At 35.2% G+C, this 21,696-nt stretch overlaps 1 protein-coding gene across 1 annotated transcript in view; it reads left to right on the forward strand.

Annotated features, from left to right (window-relative positions):
• The window catches only part of LOC150096967 (GPI ethanolamine phosphate transferase 1-like), a 311,441-nt gene that overhangs the window by 224,388 nt on the left and 65,357 nt on the right, over positions 1 to 21,696 (forward strand). The window contains exons 20-21 of the mRNA XM_090408103.1: positions 10,261 to 10,363; positions 18,959 to 19,121. Coding sequence (XP_090264229.1) covers positions 10,261 to 10,363; positions 18,959 to 19,121 — 266 coding nt within the window. The remainder of the gene's footprint in view (positions 1 to 10,260; positions 10,364 to 18,958; positions 19,122 to 21,696) is intronic.

Consider the following 21,696-nt stretch of genomic DNA (forward strand, 5'->3'; position numbering starts at 1 on the left):
TTTCTCTGACATCGTAGATCTCTTTTCCTCTGACATCTTAGATCTCTTTTCCTTTGCCATTAACTCTGGGTATTTCTCTTGGAACAAAAAAATCTACAAGCAGATAGAGGGAACTGCCATGGGTTCCCACCTCTCCCCCCCCCCTTGCCAATTTCTATATGGAAGATTTCGAAAAACGAGCCATAGACTCAGCCCCACTCAAACCTTCTATCTGGCTAAGATATGTAGATGATGTGTTCTCTATTTGGCCTCATGGCCCAGACACGTTAGATTCCTTCTTCAGTCATCTCAATAGTCTACATCCAAGAATCCAGTTCACTATGGAAAAGGAAAAGAACAATTGTTTACCCTTCCTAGACACCTTAGTCACACGCCTGCCTAATGATACACTTACCTTCACCGTATACAGAAAACCCACACACACAGGCAGATACATTCACAAACTCTCCCACCACCACCCCTCTCAACAATATGGCATTATTAAAACTCTTACCAAGAGAGCCCACAATCTTTGTTCCAGTGGAACCGCCCTCACTAATGAGTTTAACCGCATACACAGCACCTTCCTCTCCAATGGCTACAGCGATCACAGTATCAAAAAAATAATCAACTCCTCCCCCATTCCCCTTCCTTCTCGTCAACAAGATTTTAAAAATGCCATCACCATACCCTACATCCGTGGCACATCTGAAAAAATAGCCAAGATACTAAAACAGTACAATCTACACACAGCATATAAGCCCCACCGCAAACTGGCTACCCTTATCCGTTCTACGAAAGATCAGCTCCCTCCTCTCTCTCTGCCTGGAGTTTACAAAGTACCCTGTTCCTGTAAGCTGGCGTACTTTGGACAGACAGGCAGATCAGCATCCATCCGTCTAGAGGAACACAAGTCTTACATCTTCAAACACAACTATGGCCATTCAGGCTTGGCTGACCATGTTTTGGACACCACCCACAGAGTATCATGGAAGAAAACCACCATGCTCCACCACAGCAAATTCAAGAAAGAGAGACTTTTCTTAGAAGCAGCAGCTCTCAAAAATCAACCAAATCTCAATAAATATGGTTGCATTAAGCTTCCGAAGATTTGGGAAACATTCATCACCAGAGTTCCCACCTTACATTCCAGGCCACCTACTACTGCCCTTAGAGGGCGCTCTACCTAGATAGGACTTTAGTGTCACCCACGTGGTTGGGCTTAGTATTGTTTGTTATTTGTGCATATGTTACATTAATTGTTTTTGTAATCCCCGTAGATGTCCTAGTGACTAGGACGAAATATAGGAAGTATTAAATTCTATTTTAATTCTTTTTGAGTGTTGTAAAAATCCATTAAGCCTCCAACATGAAATTTCAAGTGCAATTTAAACAATTGAAAATAGTAATGAAGATAGTAGAAACTTTCTAGTAAAAACTTTTCCTAAACTTTCTTATCTGTCAATAAGTTTATAGCAGCACTTGTGATATAGCAAAAAAAAAAAAATTAACACATGGACTTAAAAAGTTTATTAATAACTTATAAATGAGATATTTTGTGATCTGAAATTTACAGATTATCCTCAGTGAACTGACAGTTCAAAAAGGTGAATAAAAATATTAGATTTCAAAAGATGAGCTTCATACCAGAGTGTCACAGTAAAGTAGATATAAGGCTGATATATGAATAATAACAATAAACGTTAATGTTTGTAATTAATAAGTATCAGACTTTTTCCCAAAATTTAGGTACGGAGTCTTTCGAGTTAGAGCAATGTGAAAGATGTTCAGCACACTCTGTTTAAAAAAAAAAAAAAAAAAAAAAAAAAAAAAAAAAAAAAAAATTTAAAATAGCAGTGATGTAAAAGGTGGGTCCGAGACCAGAAGATTCTGTGGTCTGTGCTCTCTCTTTTTTGTAGATGATATATGATTGCTGTTCTTGCAATTATTTGTCCTAGGTAGGAGAAACCAATCACAAGGAACCCTAGTAAACACTTAGGAATAATTTCTCCTCCATGTTTTCTTTCACCAAAAAAAAAAATAAATAAATAAAATGGAGGAGAATTTATTCACAGGAGAAAAAGTAGACACTAAATCGTACTTTTTTTTAAGGATCCTTGAAATTGGGTCAGAAATTCCAGTACATATGGAACTGGAACTTTATATGCAGACTTGGATTGTTGGAAATAAGCTTGTATGGAACAAAGATGCACTGGATCCTCCTTACTTCTCTGCAAGCCTATCTTCTACATAATAATTTGGATAGTTTCAAAGTTTAGTTCAAGATCATAAATGTTAGAGCTCACAATATGTGCTCTATGTTGTCTGTATTTACCAAATGGATGGATTAGGTGAAAAAACAGTGAGAGTATACTGTTTGAAATGTTTGATAAAATAATTATGAGGGTGGTCTGAAACGTTCACGGCCTAACAATGAAAAAACAAATTTATAATTTCAAAATTATTTTTATTTTTCAACATAATCTCCCTTAAGACTATATGTTGCCTATATTTTGTAACCAATGCTATGCAGAATCTTGTATGTTATGACCTAGGAAGATAGCTTTATGCTAAACTGAATTTGTCAGTATGCCAGGTGGAATGCAGAAGAGAGGGATGTCCATGAAAGCTTATTTTCTATCCTTTTTCATAGTGAAATTGATATGAGGGTGTAAGCTGTTGATATTAATCAGGAATGAAGGTAGAGCAGCTTCAGAATGTGACCCAAATGATGAAGATCATAACCACATAATGTTCCCAGAATGATGATTAAGGTTGTATGGAGAAAAATAGTCTTCTAGATGTTTAAGGTAGTAATTTGAAAAGGCAGGAGGTGGGAGAGAGAGAGAGAGAGAGAGGAACAAACACTCTTCGAGCTAGTGCTTTTGATCTGCTTGTAGTTCGTTTTTGCATAAAGTAGCTTGAAGATCTGATGAAATGTAACATTTTATCTATGTCTATAGGAAAAGCTGTGATGGCAATTGAAGAGTTTCAGCAGGTGGCACATTAATAAATATGAATGTGTGCTGAGAAGTTCCTGTAATTCTCAAATTTCTTCAAAACTGCTGACATGTCTTTTTATATATCATCATCATCATCAAATTCCTGCCATGTACCCTCAAGGGGTGTACAGGATATGATAGTATTACATGAAAAAATTACATCATTATTAATTTCCTATCTACAATTTTCCTCCAAATCAGTCTGTTACTTGTCAAGACTCCAACATTATCAGATCTTATATTTCTATCGTCTTTTTTGCTGCCAACCTGGCAGGAAAACAACCCAATCTGACCCATTATGTTTAAGTGACCATACCACCTGAGATTAGCTCTGCTAACACATTCCTGGATGCTGACAATGTCAAGTTCTTTCCTAATATCCTCGTTTTTAAGTGATATTGCCATTGATGCCATCTGTTCACGCCTATAATCTTTCTCAGGACTCTCATATCTGTGGTCTCTAGTCTTTGGTCAAGTGTTTTACTTCTGACCCAGCTCTCAGATCCATAAGTTAAAACTGGTTTGAACACTGTCTTGTACACGGCTAATTTAGTGTTCCGACTAATTTCTCTCTTATTCCATATGAATTTATTCAATTGACTTCCCACCATACCAGCTTTGCTTATTCTGTTGTCTATTTCTATATTTAATTTACCATCTTCAGTAAAAATCGTGCCTAAATAGCTGAAATGTTTTACTTGTTCCACAGGTTCTCCATTCACAATACAGTTGACATTTTCAATGATTCTGCCTATTTTCATTGTCTTTGTCTTTTTATTGCTGACCTTCATACCATATCTATTACAACAGCTATTCAATTTAGTCAGAGAATCTTGCAGACTTGTAGCAGATTTATTTAGAAGTATAACATCATCTGCATAAAGCAAAGAGCTGACATTAACATCTCCAATTTTGATATCATGTTTAATACCACTTTCCTTCATAATGTGATCCATATAGATAATGAATAACAGAGGGGATAATGTACATTGTCTCACACCAGATTTAATATTAAACCATCTTCCTGTACTTCCTTCAATTCTAACTGCTGACTTACAACTCAAATAAAGACTAAGTATTGCTTGATATAATGCCCCATTGACACCATATAACTGCAGCGTATTGAATAGCTTCTCTCTTGGTACCTTGTCATATGCCTTTTCCAGATCGACAAAAACTTAAATACAGATCTTTGTTATATTCCCATTCTTTCTCGACTATTTGTCGTAAAGTGAAGATCTGATCCTGACAGATTCTATTTGGCCTGAATCCAGCTTGTTCTTCACCAAGCTTTTCTTCCACAATTCTTCTCAACCGTTTCTCAAGTATAATTGCATAGATCTTGCCAGGAACACTCAGTAGGGAAATACCTCTGTAATTCTCACATGCAGTTTTATTTCCCTTTTTATATATGGGTACTATGAGAGCTCTACTCCAGTCATCGGGAATTCGTCCCTCTGTCCAGGCTTTCTGAACTATGCAGTGCAGCCACTGTAAGACTCTTATACCACCATACTTCAACATTTCTGGTCGAATATCATCTACTCCTGCTGCCTTTCCACATTTCAAGCCTTTGATGGCTTTTTCTACTTCTAGTATGGATATGTATTTCTGACTGCATGCCTGGTCAGTGTTTTTTACCACTGTGCTGTCATCACTGCTTGTTTCATTTAGCAGTTTTTCAAAGTAATTACTCCATACTTCAAGGATATCTTTTTCTCCCGTTTTCATGTCACCTTTATCATCTCTAATTCCTTTTACAGCACTCTTTCCTCCATTCCTAAGCTTCTTCAACAACCTCCAGAATATTTTGCCACCTTCTTGATATTTATTTTCTATATTCTTGCCAAAGTCCTCCCATGACTTTTGTTTAGCTAGTTTTACACAGTGTTTAGCATTCTTGCATTTGTCTCTATATTCTCTAAGAGCACAAATGCTGACTTATTTGACAGGAACTTTTGGTATGCTTTCTTCTTTTCCTTCACTGCCTCGTTAACTTCCTGTGTCCACCAGGGAGTTCTGATTTTTTTATCCTTACAGATAACCTCACCACATGCCTCTCTGGCAGAATCAATCAATGTTTTCTTCAGAGTTTGCTACTGAATCTCCAAGGTTTGATTCCTGTTCTCAAACTCTTTCATTTTTTCTTCAATATTTTCTTTGTGTATGTGTACTTCAATAATCTTTGTGTATTTTAGTCTACAGTTCACATCTGAGAGCTGCTCAACTTTTATTCGCTTTAAAACTTCTTACATGTTCTTCTTTTCAATATGAAATTCAATTTTATCCTGAAGATTTCATCACACTATTTTTGATGGGGATAATAAATGTGAAGCATTTGTTTTCTGTATACAAAGAATGCAGGCTGCCATTAGGTTGAAGCAGAATGAGAACATCCAGAAAAGGAAAACAGTTATTATCTTCTACTTCACGTGTAAATTTAATTCATGGGTTCACTGAATTAATTTTCTTGAGAAATTCATGGAGATCAGACAAGAAAGAATTCCATACAGCAGAAACAACATCAGCATACCTGAACCAAATGAATGGATTAGTTGAAAAAACACTGAGTGTATGCTGTTCAGAATGTTCGATAAAATAATTACGAGGGTGTTCTAAAAAGTTCATGGCCTAACAATAAAAAAACGAATTTATAATTTCAAAATTATTTTTACTTTTCAGCATAATCTCCCTTAAGACTAATACATTTATTCCAGCAATGCTCCAGCACCATTATCCCTTTCATGCAGTGATGCTCAGTAAGATCTGCAAAATACCCCTCTACAGCTGCAATCACCTCTTGATTTGAAGAAAAATGCTTAAGGAAGAGTTTTAGTTTTGGGAAGAGATAGAAGTAGGAGGGAGTCAAATCTGGGGAATAGGGTGGATGTTCCAATAATTCATAGTGCAGATCCCTTAATTTTCCCAATGCCAAAACACTTTTGTGGGCAGGTGCATTGTCCTGATGAAAGATGATTTTTTCCCTTCTGCAAACCAGGTCTTTTCTCACGAATTTTTTTTTTGTCTAGTCTGGTTAAAAGATCAGAATAATATTCCCCTGTTATTGTTTTACCCTTTTCTAGATAATTAATAAACAAAATGCCTTTAGCATCCCAAAACACCGATTGCCATGACCTCATCCTCTTTGGCACTGAACAACTGGTTCTGTCCACTGTTTTGACTGCTGTTTGAATTCTGGTGTGTAATGGCGAATCCAAGTCTCATCCATAGTAATAAATCGATGCACAAAATCAGTTTTATTCTTGTTAAAACACTCCAAGCACTGTTCATAGATTTTCATGCGAGTGCGTTTTTGATCTGCTGTAAGCAAGTGCGGCATCCATCTTGCACAAAGTCTTAACAACGTCACGCACTTTGACTCGCCGGGCATCCAATACCATATTGTGCACTTGATTAATGATTTCTGGTGTTGTTACACTTTTTTGACGTCCTTCACATGGATCATCTTCAAGGCTGATACGGTACAGCCACATTTAAACTCGGCAGTCCATTTCTTAATTGTTGAAAACGAAGGAGAAGAGTGCCCATAAACTTTTATGAACTTAAAATGAATTTCTTTTGGCGTTAAACCTTCTTTTACAAAGAATTCTATAACTGCACGATACTCAATTTTATCCATTTCAAGGAATACAGACAACACTTTTGCTTCAGACAGCAAAAGTGTTGTCTGTATAAAACAAACTACATAATAGAATGACTTGAAATTTCACATGTATGTTTATGACAGATGTACCAACTTAGAAAAAAAATCTTGCTGATAGTGTTGCCATCTATGGTTGAGGCTGAGAATTTTTCTGACCACCCCCATAGCTAGAGTAGGGAAAATGGGAGGTAGCTGTTCCTTCTGTCGGCTTGTACATTTTGTTTTGACAACTGAAGTATCCTGCAATGACAGAATCAAATGATTTTACAATATCAGGAAGAAAATCATTACTTAATCATTCAATTGTGACAGCTAGATGGATGTTTGTGATGAATGAAACTATCAAAACTGAGTTCTGTGGGTTGTGAGTATGATGCTGAAATCTACTGAGTTTTAATGAAAGATGCAGTTTCCTGTAAATGTAGAGAGAAGTAATTAATTTAAGCTCATGTAACATTTCAAAATATAAACAGTAATTCTAAATTTTTATAATTTCATGTTCTTCTAGTTATTTCTTATGTGTCTAATTATTGTTTGCATTTGTACTTTTTCATATTGTCATTCTGTGTGCTTTATGAATTTTTCCTCTGTTCTGTCCTTAATGTTTGATTTCTTACCATCTCCTTTGTTCTGTTTCAGATTTGCTTTTGTTTTACTTTCTACAGTTTATTTTATTTTTTTAATTTTATTTCAAGCACACCATAGGTTTAAGTATAAGAAAAAGCAAGGCGGTAACTTGTCATATCTATACACAAATGCTAGAGCATTGGAAACAAAGTGGTTGATGTTTGTTGCTTTGGTGAATACGTTATAAAATTCTTGACGTTAGTGAAAGCTGGCTCTCAGAGTTAGATGTTAAAACAGGAAAACTTTTCAAATGTCAAAAGATATAGTATTTTAGAAATGACAGAAAGATAGGAGAAGAGGGGAGTACTATTAATAATACCAGATGACTTGAATCCAGTTAGGATAGAAATACATGAGAGCAATAATGATAACAGTGTCTTGTGTAGCACTGAGCTGATAGGATGAAATACATAGTGAGATGTTACTACAAACCTGTAGATTCAGTTGCTGGTGAGGAAGAAATGCATTGCCAAATTACCATGATGAGTAATTATTATGGATAGACTTAAATTATCTGAATATTGATTGGGTAACAGAGAAAACTCATAAGAACAAAAGAAATTTATTGAGCTGTTGCCAGACAGCTTTCTCAAGCAGTATGTAAAAGAAGCAACTTGAGTACAAAGAGTGTTGGATTTGATCATAGAATCAGAAGGTGTCTCAGTTAAGGATGTGACAAACTCAGTTTCATGGTATTGGTTGTTGAATGGGAAGTATATCACCAGTGCATAGGAAGTTTTGAGAAGATGCTTAAATTATGCAGTATCTGAATGGGTCTAGAGGTCAAAGAACAAATAGAATGGAAGTAAAATGATCTGCAATCTCATTAAACAAGAGATCCATAAGAAGATGATGTAGAAGGAATATCTTGGGAATAAGAGTGAGAGGAGTTATGTGATATATAAATCTCAGGCCAGATTAGTTATGAGTATTGTATGGAAAGCTAAGTGGGAGTGGAGAAAGAAATTGGCTAGTAGACAGGCTAATGATAACCAAAAGAATTTTATTGTTATACTGCAAGAGAAAGAAAGAATGAATGCAGAAGAATTACTTTACTGAATGTAGACAGTACCTTAGCATAGAAGCAGATGAGGTAGTTCAAATAATGAGTGCTCACTTCACAAAGATCTATCAACTTAGTTTATGTAACATAGTGCACAGTGCTACCACTACACTGGATGAAGAGATAGAGGTGCATCAGAAGGGGATTTCTATAGCTGTTGCATAAGAATTTGACAATTGGGACAGATGGGATATCAGCATTGTGCTAAAGGAATGTTCAGAAGAACTGGCTAGGCCTTTCGCCTGAGTATAATTTGAGTCATAGCTCAGGAAAGATTCCACAGGAATGGAAAGAATGTATGATAATTCCATGGTATAAGGGTAGTGCAAAGACTAATGTGCCTAACTATCAACCTATCAGTATCTGTGAAGTGACTGTAAAGATTTTAGAGAAGTTGGTAAGAACTCATTTATAGAAATGGGTGGTCAAACAAAATTAATGTTTGACCAAAATGATAATGTTATGACTGAGTTGGATAAACGGAAAGGATCCACTATGATACTGTTAGACTTGTCTAAGTTCAACAGAACTGGCTTTTTTGAAAATGCATCCATTTTCAAATATTTTATTTGCTAGGATACTACATGAAAGACTGTTTCATAAACTAAAGAATATGGGATTGAAATATAAACTATTAGCTTGGATAAGTGGGTAGCTGACAGACAGGCATTGGAAAGTAGTATAGAGAACAACTGATAAAAAATTGAGCTTTTAGGTGATTGCTGATTAATTTTTGAATCTGGTTTAATACTTTTGTTTAGAAATTGCTTTTTTGAGATACTTTACGTGACTCCCAAAAGGTTGTTAACCTATAGTATATTAGTACTGTGAGTGGGCTAAGGATTTATTGTTTTTTAAAATATATATATATATATATATTTTTTTTTTTACATAATTCAGAAACACTGCTCTAGAGCCCAAACATGGAACTTTTTTTTTTCAAGCCACTTCAGGTCCCCAGTAAGTGGAGTAATGGTCTCACACCAGGTAATGAAATTCATCTCTCACCTAAAGACATTCGTAAACATCCATGCCCATGTCAGGATTTGAACCAACAGCCTGCTGATTTAAGAATGAGCTTCTACCCACAAAAGATTTTTCTGTAAACCTATATATATATATATTCATATCATGGGTGAGCTAAGGATTTTTTTTTCTAATTTTTTATTTATGTAAAATATTTTATATACAAGGGGGGTTCTCTAAAGTTCTGATAAACACCTAGGACAAAAATTAATTAATTTCATGTCTTCATACATATCCTAAAAGAAAAAGAACAAATTATTACAATTTGATGAAACATAGGGGGTTGAAGGGTTTTAAGATATGTTCTTTCTTGTGGTTAGATCAGTTGCTTTAATATCATTTTTATTCTAGGTGTTTATTAGAACTTTCACCCTCCCCCTTTGTATATATATATATTTGGGGGGGGTATTTTTATTGATTTTTTAACTCAACCAGGCACCCTGCTTTAGAGACCAAACATGGAACTTTTTTTCAAGCCACTTTAGGCCTCCAGTAAGTGGGATGGTGGTCTAAAATCTCTACATTGGGCAATGAAATTCATCTCCCACCTAAAGACAATCACAAACATCCATGCCCATAGCAGGATTCGAACCTCCAACCAGTTGGTTGGAGAGTGGGTATGCTAACCATTCAGCCAACCAAGCTGGCTTTTTTTTGTACCTAATATCTGTTAGTTATAAGCATAGTATCTTCTGCTTTGTACTTGTCACGTTCATTATGTAGTATATTATACTGGAGGTGGTACACATTGAAACTACCTGTATAACATAGATACCTCAGAGTTTTTATAGTGAATAAAATAATTGAACATTAGGGATTTGTGTGTAAGGAAACAAATTGGGAAATGTTAAAGAATATCATTATTATATACATGTTTTCAGTTTAATTTTTGCTTTCAGGTGCTTCTTTTATACTTCCTATATTTGGATCGACATCAGTGTTAAACAGACTTCTGAATGTTGCAGCATCTTTCTATGCCCCATATCTTTTAATGTGCATTACGTATCCTTTTAAAACTTTATGTTAAGCAGAAGTATAAATTTTTCACATGACAATATTATTATTATTACCAAAATTTAGCGTTAGTACTTCAAAATTCGGGGCTCCCATGGGCTACCGAGCGCGTCTTCTAGGTGGCAGATGGGAGAACTCTGACCGTCACCCATTGGATTTCAGGGCAGCTCTGAATATGTTGAATAAAGAGCCGTGGACCAGTGGTTTTGGGACTGGCGATCCCATGTGAAAATATTGCCATTCACCAACCCACAGTTGGCCCTCATGGTGAATTTATGGCCTAACCTTCCAAGATGAATCTGACAGAAATAAAATGGCCTTCCTTTCCCAAAGGTCAATTGTTACTACCTACAGCAGAAGGCAGTTAAACATGAAGGCAGAGGGTGCTAAGAATCCCCTGGTAACCAGATCATGCTGCCATTGGAAACTAGACATTGAAACATTAAACTGTAGGACTCTGAGTAGTGAAGCACGGCTAACTGAACTAACTGAAGAGCTAAAGCAATTAAAATGGGACATTCTTGGACTGTGTGAAGTTTGGCATAATGGTGAAGAAATTCTTCAATTAAAAAACGGAGACATAGTATATTATAGAGGCCAAGATAAGGAAAGAATCGGTGGAGTTGGAGTCATGATCAACAAAAAATTGAAGAACAGCATAATAGAATTTGACAGCGTTTCTGATCGAATAGCAAGTATTATTGTTCAAATACACTCTTAAGATCATCCAAGTCTATGCGCCAACAATAAATCATACCGATGAAGAAATTGAAGCCTTCTATCATAATGTATCCCAACTCAATAATAAAGGAAAACATCATTTCAGAATTTTAATGGGAGACTTTAATGCTAGAATTGGTATACAACATTCAGATGAAAGCTCAATGGGAAATTTTGGATATGGCATGAGAGACGATAGAGAAGCAAGGTTAATAGAATTTGCAGAAAAAATAAAACCTGCATATCATGAATTCCTTTTTCAAGGAAAAAACACATGGGAAGTTTACATGGAAAAGTCCAAATGGAAAAACTAGTGAAATTGACTTTATCCTCAGCAATAAGAAAAACATCTTTCAAGACTGCTCTGTTATAAACACCTTCAATATTGGAAGTGACCATTGTATGGTATGCAATAAAATCCAAATAAACTGCCAAAAAGAAAGAAGAAAAATGTTTCGAAGATCAAAGCAAAGTATAGATATACGCAAACTCAACATTAAAAAAAGATATATTCCAACATGAACTAAACAATAGATTTAAACATCTTATTATAGATGACAATGCCGATCTATCAGCATTGTCATTCATAATAAGATGTTATAGATGACAATGCTGATAGATGCAATTTTACAATGCTCACTTGAAATAGCTGGTACCACAGAACAGAAATGAGAAACAAAATTTCTGAAGAAACAAAGAGAAATGAAACAATTAATTAACCTACAGAATAAAATAGAATATACTGAATTGTGCAAAACGATCAGAAAACATATCACAGAAGAAATAAGAAAATTCAATTGTAAATTCATACAACAAACAATTGAAAACAACCATAGTCTCAAAAAAGCCAAACAGCAATTGATGCTCAGCAATAAACAGATGGTTGCAGTCAAACTACAAGATGGGACCGTCACCAGAGATAGATATGCAATAGCAAAAAGAGTTGAAGGATTTGACTCAATATTATATCAGGATGATGAATTAAATGAAGACAATTATGAAACAGCTGAAGTACCACAGATTCTACCAGAAGAAGTTATGTGGAGCATCCGAAGCTTGCAAAATGGGAAAGCTGCAGGGGAGGATGGAGTTATAGCTGAACTTCTAAAAACAGGTGAAGAAATAATCTACAAACTCCTAGTAAAACTGTTTACTTTATGCCTGAAGAAAAATGATGTACCAAGAACATGGAAGAAGGCTACTCTGATTGAAATAATACATAAAAAAAGTGAGTTAGAAGTCTTGACAAACTACCAACCTATCAGTCTACTATCAGTGGTTTACAAAAGTCTTAACTCAGGCTTTGTGCGACTCTAGGCCTAGCACAACCAAAAGAACAGGCAGGCTTTCGAAGGGGCTTTAAGATGGACCATATTCAAGTCGTACAGCAGATTATTGAACGGTGTAATGAATATCAATTTCACTATATCTTGGTTGTATTATTGACTATGAAAAAGCCTTTGATTCGCTTAAAACTTGTGCAATACTTAAAGCATTATGAAACCAACAAGTGGAGGAGCCATATGTCAGAACCATCAAATCAGCATACACCAATGCCACAGCAGCAATTCATTTGAATGGAAGCATCTGTTTTGTGGAAATACAAAGAGGTATAAGACAGGTTGACACAATCACTCCAAAATTATTCACAGCATGCCTAGAAGAAATATTCAAACTTCTTGATTGGGATGGGAAAGGTCTGAAGATAAGTGGAAGATATTTAAACCATTTACGCTTCACAGATGACATAGTTATCTTTACTTCAACTGCGCATGAATTACAGACTCGTATCCATGAACTCCAAATTGCTAGCAAAACAGCTGGCCTAAAGGTAAACCTAAAGAAGACCCAAGTTATGTCCAACCAGAAATAATAAAAACCAATAATAGGAAATTAAACAAGTAGACCAGGGGTCGGCAACCTGCATCTCTTTGAATGAATAATTGCAGCTCTTTTCGTTATTAAACAATCTATTTTTGAATAATGCAAAATGAATGTTATTTATTAAATTAGAAACTAAACCCTAAATTTTGCATTTGCAATAAATTAAGGGCACTTTACATTTAATCAAGGATATTTTACAATTGAAAATAGTACATGCGATGCTGAAAAATTTAATACTTTCATGTTTGAACTCTTTGAAATCATACGCGATAATCCTTCTTTACATTTTATTTACATTTTACAAAAATTCTACTTTATGGTGGGTATGACTTCCCATTTAAACGCACTAAATAAGAAACTTAGAACCCACCATAGAATTCGTTGGAAGAAAACTAAAATAATACACTGCAGCAAGTTTAAGTACGAAAGATTATTCAAGTAATCATCAACAGCTCTAAAAAACGTTCCAAACCTCAACAAATTTGGGTTCATGAAACTACCCCAAATTTGGGAGACTTACATTATGAGAACTTCAGCTCAACGGCCAAGACAACAAAATTAGCCAGCCAGAGGGCACCATTAGGACTTTAGGAACAATATTAGTTTCTTGCCTTCTTCTTCATTTGCTTTTGTTAGTGCCTGCGTGCACATACCATATTTTTATGTTCCTGAAGATGGCAACGTGACGTTGCTGAAATATAGAAGTTATTCATTAAAGTTGCCTTTAATTAATATCCTTCATATGCATTGTTAATTCCGTAAGCTAATTACCAGTTAGTTATAAATAAGAAACTACAAGGAAAGGGAAATACAGCAGTTTTGCTTTTAGAAGAAGTGATTTCGTTTTGAACAAAAATTATATTTATTTGCGACAGACTTAGAGAAAGGCACATTATTACATTTTCCTACGTTGAAGAAATATCAACAATAACAAGCTGATAATAATTCTATAAATTTAACCTTTTTCAAAGAAATTGTGGTAAATATGCAATTTGCATTTAATGGGAGATTTGAGGAATTTAGAAAAAACGAGGCAATTATGTCATTTTATTGCGACCACTTGAAATTAATCCTGCCAAATGAAATTTTTCACCTTTTGCTGGAATTGATGAAGCTGCATTTCAACTTCATTTAGAGGACCTGAAAACTCAGGATTTGTGGAATTCAAAATTTAGAAATCTTAAAGCTGGCATGGAGGAGTTGGAAAGACAAAAATCTAATCTTGCAATACAAAAAAAAAACAGAGTCTGAAATAGAAGATCTTAAAAAGCAAAATTAGATTGTATTTGACACGTGGAATTGTTTACCGGATACTTATCATTAGGTGATTTCAAACATATGCATTTGTACTTCTATCGATTTTCGGATCGACATATTTCTGTGAGCATATATTTTCTAATATGAATTTTATTAAAAGTAACTTGAGAAACCTACTGAACAACATGAGTCTTTCGTCATGTTTGAAAATGAAAATTACAGCGTATTTGCCGCATATTGACAAACTATACAAAGAAGTTCAACAGCAAAAGTCGTACTAAGAAGATATTTTAAATTAAAAAAATTAAAGAAATAGGTAAGTTATTGGATTTTATATATATGTTTTTGTAAGGAGGAGCAAATCTTTGTTTTATTATTTAATATTTAAAAATATCATATAATTTCATGTGACATCCCTGTGTTTTACAAGTATGATAACATGTTACTGTAAAAAAAAAAAAAAAAAAAAACTGAATAAATAATTTAATTATATTTTTTAATGTATTTTCTAAATTTAAAGCAGTGATGAGCAAATTAAATAGTACTCTAAATCAAATACTCGGTTCGATCCACATAAAGAATATTTTCTTTTTTTTTTTGATAAAAAAGTATTAATTTATTTTCCATTATTTAGCTATATTTTAATGTTTTAACCTGCACAAATAAATCCACATGTAAAAATAAACATTCATAAAATAGATTTTTAATTAAAATATACTAATTCTACTGTACAATACGAACACCGTGCACCACACAGAAAAACTGAGAGGGCCGCATGCAACCTGCGGACCATTGGTTGCTCATCACTGCGTGCGGTTTTTAACAGATATAATTTTAAAAATGGCTTTTCAATCCAAAAAGGTTGCCGACCCCTGAAGTAGACCATTACATATACTTAGGACAATAGATATCAATGAAACAAAATATCATGGACGAAATTAAAAGACGCACGATGCTTGGATGGAAAGCATTTTGAAAATTACATTCATTATTCAAAAGCCAACTACCATTATGCCTCAAGAGAAAAGTTTTTAGCCAATGTATTCCTATATTGACATATGGCTGTGACATGGACACTAAATGCAAAGGAAGTTCAGAAATTAAGAACAACACAATTTAGTATGAAAGAATTATGCTTGGTATCACAAAAGGAATACTTGGATAAGAAACCAAACCAAAGTCTCTGACATCATAGGAAGAGTGAAACAGCTGAAATGGCAATGGGCCGGGCATATTGCTCGAAGACAAGATCAACGATGGACAAAAGAAGTGCTGGATTGGATTCCACAAGAGGAAAAATGATCATGACACCGACCTAAATCACGGTGGATTGATGATATCATCAGATTTGCAGGAGTGACATGGAAAAGGAGAGTCATGGACAAACAGTTTTGGAGTAATCTTGGAAAGGCCTTCATCCAGCAGTGGATCGACAATGGCTGAGAATGATGATGATGACTTCAAAGTTATATAATAATCTCCAGCTAATTGCTCTTACCAATATCTGTGATGTAATCAAATCAGGTAGGATGTTCAGGCAGTTAATGAAACAGTGTATACACCATTATCCAAAAGCTAAGGAACAACTACATTTTTACTTGCATATGAAAAAATTTTCATGAATACAGCCAAATGTTGACATAAATTTATTGCCAGCATGCTACTAAATTATATGACAAAAAATGTGCTACAATTTCATACAAATTAAATTAAAATATGTTTTTGGCAAAAGTTACACATTTCCTAAGGATATAGTTGAGGAATTAATGTACAGTGCTTACAGAAAACTATGTGAATTGACATTTCAGTATGGAATATGTCCACCATAAAACTGCATTGCAGCTCACACAACATCACACCATGCCTCACTTCAATTGATTCAGGAGTTCTTGAGGCAAACCCGCTGACTCCTCCTACAAAGCAAGGATTAGGCCATGTTTGTTTTCTGCACGGGAATTTCGAGCAGCAGTTCTTTTCCCTATTGCATCCCAAACATGTTCTATGGGGGTTGAGATCTGGGGAGCGTGCTGGCCACTCAATTTGATTAATATCCTTGGTCTTCAGGAGTATCTCCACTGCTTGTGTATGATGTGGTGTGGCATTGTCATCCGTAAAAATGAATTCTTCACCTACAGCACTGCAGAACAATCGAACCTGGCATTGAAGAACTTCATTGCAATGTTATTCACCAATCGTAGTCCCTTTTTCCAGCACTTGTAGCTCGGTGTATCAGTTAAGCATAATGCCTCTCCACACCATGACCCTAGCACTGCCAGATCAAGTGTCATCTAGAATCAGAGGAATCAGACACCTTCCACAGTTTGTTGAGATCTCCCTGTACTTGTGCTTGAATGGAGCCAACTTGCAAGCTGACCTGCCATGGTGCATCGATTATGTTTTGCTGTTAACCAAAAATCTGTCTTCTTGCTCCATGATAGAGCAAGGGAAACCTTTAGCCGACACATTCTATTGGTTTGAAACACTGCACAGATCCTGGATACAATGCTGTTTGAGAATCCAAACTGTGACAATATCAGTAATTCTATAGTCTTCTTGAAGCTTTTCAATAATTCTTCTCTGCATGAAATCATCTATGTGATGTCTTTGAGACATTAGACATCCAAGTTTGCAAGTTTATTCCTTCACAAAAAGAGCTTCCTTCAAACACGGTTCGCTTAGCGCAGCCTTTTGCCTTTTATCCTTTTGAGTGCTACCATCTGATCCCTTTGCGTGTGGTTCAAAATTTTGAATGCGTACTCACTTTCTACTTGAAATCATCAGTTGTACAAATTGCCACAGGCTGATTCATCCGAATTTGTGGTTGTAACCTTCAGAAATAGTATTCATCCTTAGGTTTTGGACAACAGTGTACTTCTCCTCTCTCTCCAGCTTGCAAAAGTAGATTTCTCTTCTCAGATATGTCTGTGAGTAGTCAGCATTCATAGTGAATAATTTATGGAGACACAACACGTGTTAGAATAATTAATTTACTTAACATCTTGTTTATTCTCTTACAAAACATATTACCTCCTGATATCACAGTCCTCTTTGCCCACATACTCCACCCCAGGTATTTCATTTTGAGCAAAGAGCTATACATTTGACCAGCCTAAAACCCAAAGTCTGGCTCAGATATGTTGATGATGTTTTCACCATTTGACCCCACGGCCACGAAACATTAAATACGTTCCTAAGCCACCTGAACAAACAACACAAACGTATCTAATTCACTATTGAAATCCAAAAACAACTCTCTTCCTTTTCTAGACACACTCATCACATATCTTCCCTCATTGTGTCTCTCCTTCACTGTCTACCGCAAACCTACACACCAATACATACATAAAAATTTATACCACCATCCAACACAAAAACTAGGAGTCATCAGCACTCTCAAACACAGAGCCCTAACAATTTGCTCCAATGAACAAGCTCTGAACCAAGAATTTGAAATTATTAACCAAACATTTGTAAAAAATGGCTACAATAAAAAAACAGTTCACAAGTTCCTTTATAAAAATGCCATTAAAACCAAAAAAGATTACAAGAATGCCATAGCCATACTCTACATTAGGGTCATTTCTGAAAAAATAGATAGAACACTACTTAAATACAACATTAAGACAACCTTTAAATCCCCGACAAAATTAAGAAATTTACTCTCCAAAGATCCTCTTCCATACCTTGCCTACCCAGGGGTTTATAAAATTCAGTGTATCTGTCACCTACCTTACATAGGGGAAACAGGTCGCACCATCCCAATCAGAAAAGATGAACACAAATGCCACATTAAATACCTCCACTATGGTAAGACAGGCCTATCAGACCATGCACTCCAAATATGCCACAGAATCGACTGGAAAGGCACTAAGTCTCTGCACTGCACCAAAACCTAGTTTGAAAGAAAATTCAAAGAAGCTTGAGAAATGATGAATCCAAATCCGAACAAAAATGATGGATTAATTATTCCAAGAATGTGGAAGACCTGTCTTCAACCCATATTGTAACCAGAACAACTCCAAACAGAAGAGAATCCCAAATATGAAAGGACTCTAGAAATTGTTTAATGTAGTTCCATTTTTGTTTTTTTTTCTCGCCAGAAGTCAGGCTAGGATAAATAATTAACAAACATTCAGATTCATCTTACTTTTGTGTAGTGCAGCATCATGTAGCTTGTATCTTGAACATATGTATGTTTTCCTGATGATGACATCAATACAGAGGTGAAACATCGATTGTTACTTGCTTAATGTTAAGTAAAGTAATTGTTCTAACATGTGTGTTGCGTCTCCATAAATTCTTCACTATGAATGTGATTGAATGAGTTTGTTGGCAAATGATGTATAGCGAACTCACTTAATCTTTTTCTACACATGAAATCCCATGTCTGTAAAAACAATTAGCTTCTTTTGGGTAGGTGCAGTTTATGTTCAATTTCTTCCTGCAAAGCAAACCAGCCTATTAATCTATTAATGCATATATAAGTTTAGAATCTTTCTTGGATATAATCCACATTAAAAAAATAAATAAATCACAGTTGTCAGTCATTGTAGATGAGGGGATTAACCAATTTCTCCTAATGGAATCTGTCACACTATTAATGAAATTTGGTTTATGAAATTTAATATGCTTAAGTAGGTGAGGTAGTCATTGAGCCTAATAAGCAAATGAAAGAAGATAAAAGATGGTTGCATCATATTGTGTGTGAACGTGCATGAGCAGTACTCAAATATGTAAGATGCAATTGTGCAGTTTGTTCTTTTTAATACTTGAGCCTATTTTCCTTAACAATTTTATTCATGAGGGTCTCTTTTGTTTGTGTTTGTGTTTCTTGATGTTTCTCTGGCTTTGTGTGGAGCACCATCTTTCTGAAACATACATGAAGGTTAGTGTGCAGTAGTTTTTCATAATATTTCCTGAGTATTTTTTTTTTAAATATTATTTAAATTTTTTTCCAATGTATTTTTAATGAACCAGTTTATTAATCATAAGTGTTATACCTGACATCTTTATATAATACTTGTTTTATGTTACATTTTGTTATTTTTCATCATCATCAAATTCCTGACATGTACCCTCAAGGGGTGTACAGGATATTATGTGATAGTACTACATGAAAAACTTATATCAGGATTTGTTCTAGTAGCTGACTGTTCACCTTGGTTCCCAGGCAAAAAACAGCGGAGTCTGGTTTAACCAGGTGATATCCCAGCCGGAATGAAATTCTGTCATGTTGTACCATCATTTTACATTGTGGTTTAAGCCAATCAGAATATAATTTGGTTGGCTAAATCCCAAATTGCCAGTACATCCTCTTTGTTCAGTATCCAGTTATATATCTAGCAGTGTTCGCCATGAGAAGATGAGGATTGGACATTAGGTCAGAAACCATGGTAGGTTCTCCACATTCCTTTAAAGGCTATGTGGAAGTCCCCTCTCAATTATACAGCTTTGTCCCTTAAGCACCCCTTTGCAAACAAAGTTTACATGTGAAGTATCTTCATGACTAGACTACTTCTATACAGAAATTAATGACTTTATATTAATTGCTTTAGTATCCCATAATGCAAAGCAATCCTTTCAGGTGTGTATTGGTCTTCTGGATTTCAACCTTGGTCTTTATTTCATTATTATTTCATAATTAATTTCATTATTTCAACCTTGGTCTTCTGGATCTACCCAGATCCAGAAGACCAAGGTTGAAATAATGCAGAAGTCATATATTTCCCATATACAAGAAGTGCATAGCTGTAACATATTAAAATAATCTGGGTTTAGAGGTAGTGTTACACCTTTTCACTTCTTGTATGTGGAAAATATATGGCTTCAGCATTTCTTCAACCTTGGTATCTCTTCTTTCTTTTTTTTTTAGTGATAGCATCTCTTCTGGTACTGGCTCCTAATGAGACCTTAATAAAGGTTGAAAACTGGTCTCAGTAGTGGCCTTTCCCATAATGCATAGTATTATACACACACCTGAAAGGATATGTGCTTTGTATTATGTGATACTAAGGCAATTAATGTAAAGTCATAATGTATACTTCACTCACAAAGTTTGTTTGCTCACACTTAGATAAAGGATTAAACAGAATATAATTTTTTGACATCGTCACTAAAAGTTACACATAATTGGCTGAAATGTTTTACTATAGATTCGTCACTCAGAATGCAGTTGAAGTTGTGTATATTCTTGCCATTTTTCATGAGTTTTATCATTTTTTTTTATATTTTTTATTGCTGATTTTCATAACATACTTATTATTATTATTACCTCAAGACCTCATCGAGTCAAAGACTCATCTGGAAGGTCCTTTTATCACACACATCTCATAATACCGAGCCTTAAACACACTTAAACTCCTTGCAGACACCACCCTCTCAGGCAAGGCATTCCAATCATTCACAACTCTGCACGAAAAAAACCTGCCTCTCACTCCCCTACTCACACCCTCTTTATACAGTTTCCAGAGATGACCTCTGGTTCTCCCCTGATCTCCCACTATTCTCTGTAGAACTTCTCCACCATCTATCTTATAACAACCCCTTACCAACTTGTAGGTCTCTATCATATCTCCCCTCTTCCTCCTCTCTACCAGACTCTGCAAATTACATCTTCTCAATCTTTCCTCATACTCAACATTCCAGAGGTCAGAAACTACCTTAGTCACCTTTGGACCCTTTCCAACATCTCTTCATCCTTCTGAAAACCTGGTGACCAAATCTGGGCACAATAGTCCATGTGTGGCCTAATCAAAGCCTTATACAACAGAACAAGAATCTCCCTACTTCTACACGTCAGTGTCTATGCATCATTCCCGAAGCCTTTGTGTTGTCTTCACAATTTTGGCGATGTCTCCCCACATCACCAAAATTGTTACAGCAGTTATTCAGTTTAGTTAAGAAATCCTGCAAAGTTGTAGTAAATTTATTTATTACAACTGCAAAGTTGTAGTAAATAAATATAACAGAATAATAAAGTATAACATAATCTGCATAAGTAAAGAGTTGAGATCAGCATCTCCAGTTTTCAGATAATGTGCACCTTTGTCTCACACCTAATTTTACATAAACATCTTCCTGTACTTGTTCAAACTACTGACGTAAACCTAAATATAAATTGTGTATTGCCTAGAACAATGTTCCCAGTGCAATTTAACCCACATACCATGTTTTGAAAGCACATAAATAATAATAATTATTATTATTTTACAGCGGGATGCTTAAAGGTCAAAGCTATATAACTGAGAGGAGACCTGCACATAGCCTTTAAAGGAATGCGGAGAACCGACCAAGGCTTCTGACCTATGTCCAATCTTCACCTTCTCGTGGTGCACCCTATCTACCTTGATACTGAACAAATGAGGATGGGCTGACAATTTGAGATTTAGCCGACGAAATTGTATTCGTATTGGCTTAAACCAAAATACATAATGATGGTACAACATGATAAAATTTCATGC

This window comes from Typopeltis vanoorti, chromosome 18, assembly GCF_054136105.1.
Source record: "Typopeltis vanoorti isolate ZY-2024b chromosome 18, IOZ_Tvanoo_1.0, whole genome shotgun sequence".
Lineage (NCBI taxonomy): Eukaryota > Metazoa > Arthropoda > Arachnida > Uropygi > Thelyphonidae > Typopeltis > Typopeltis vanoorti.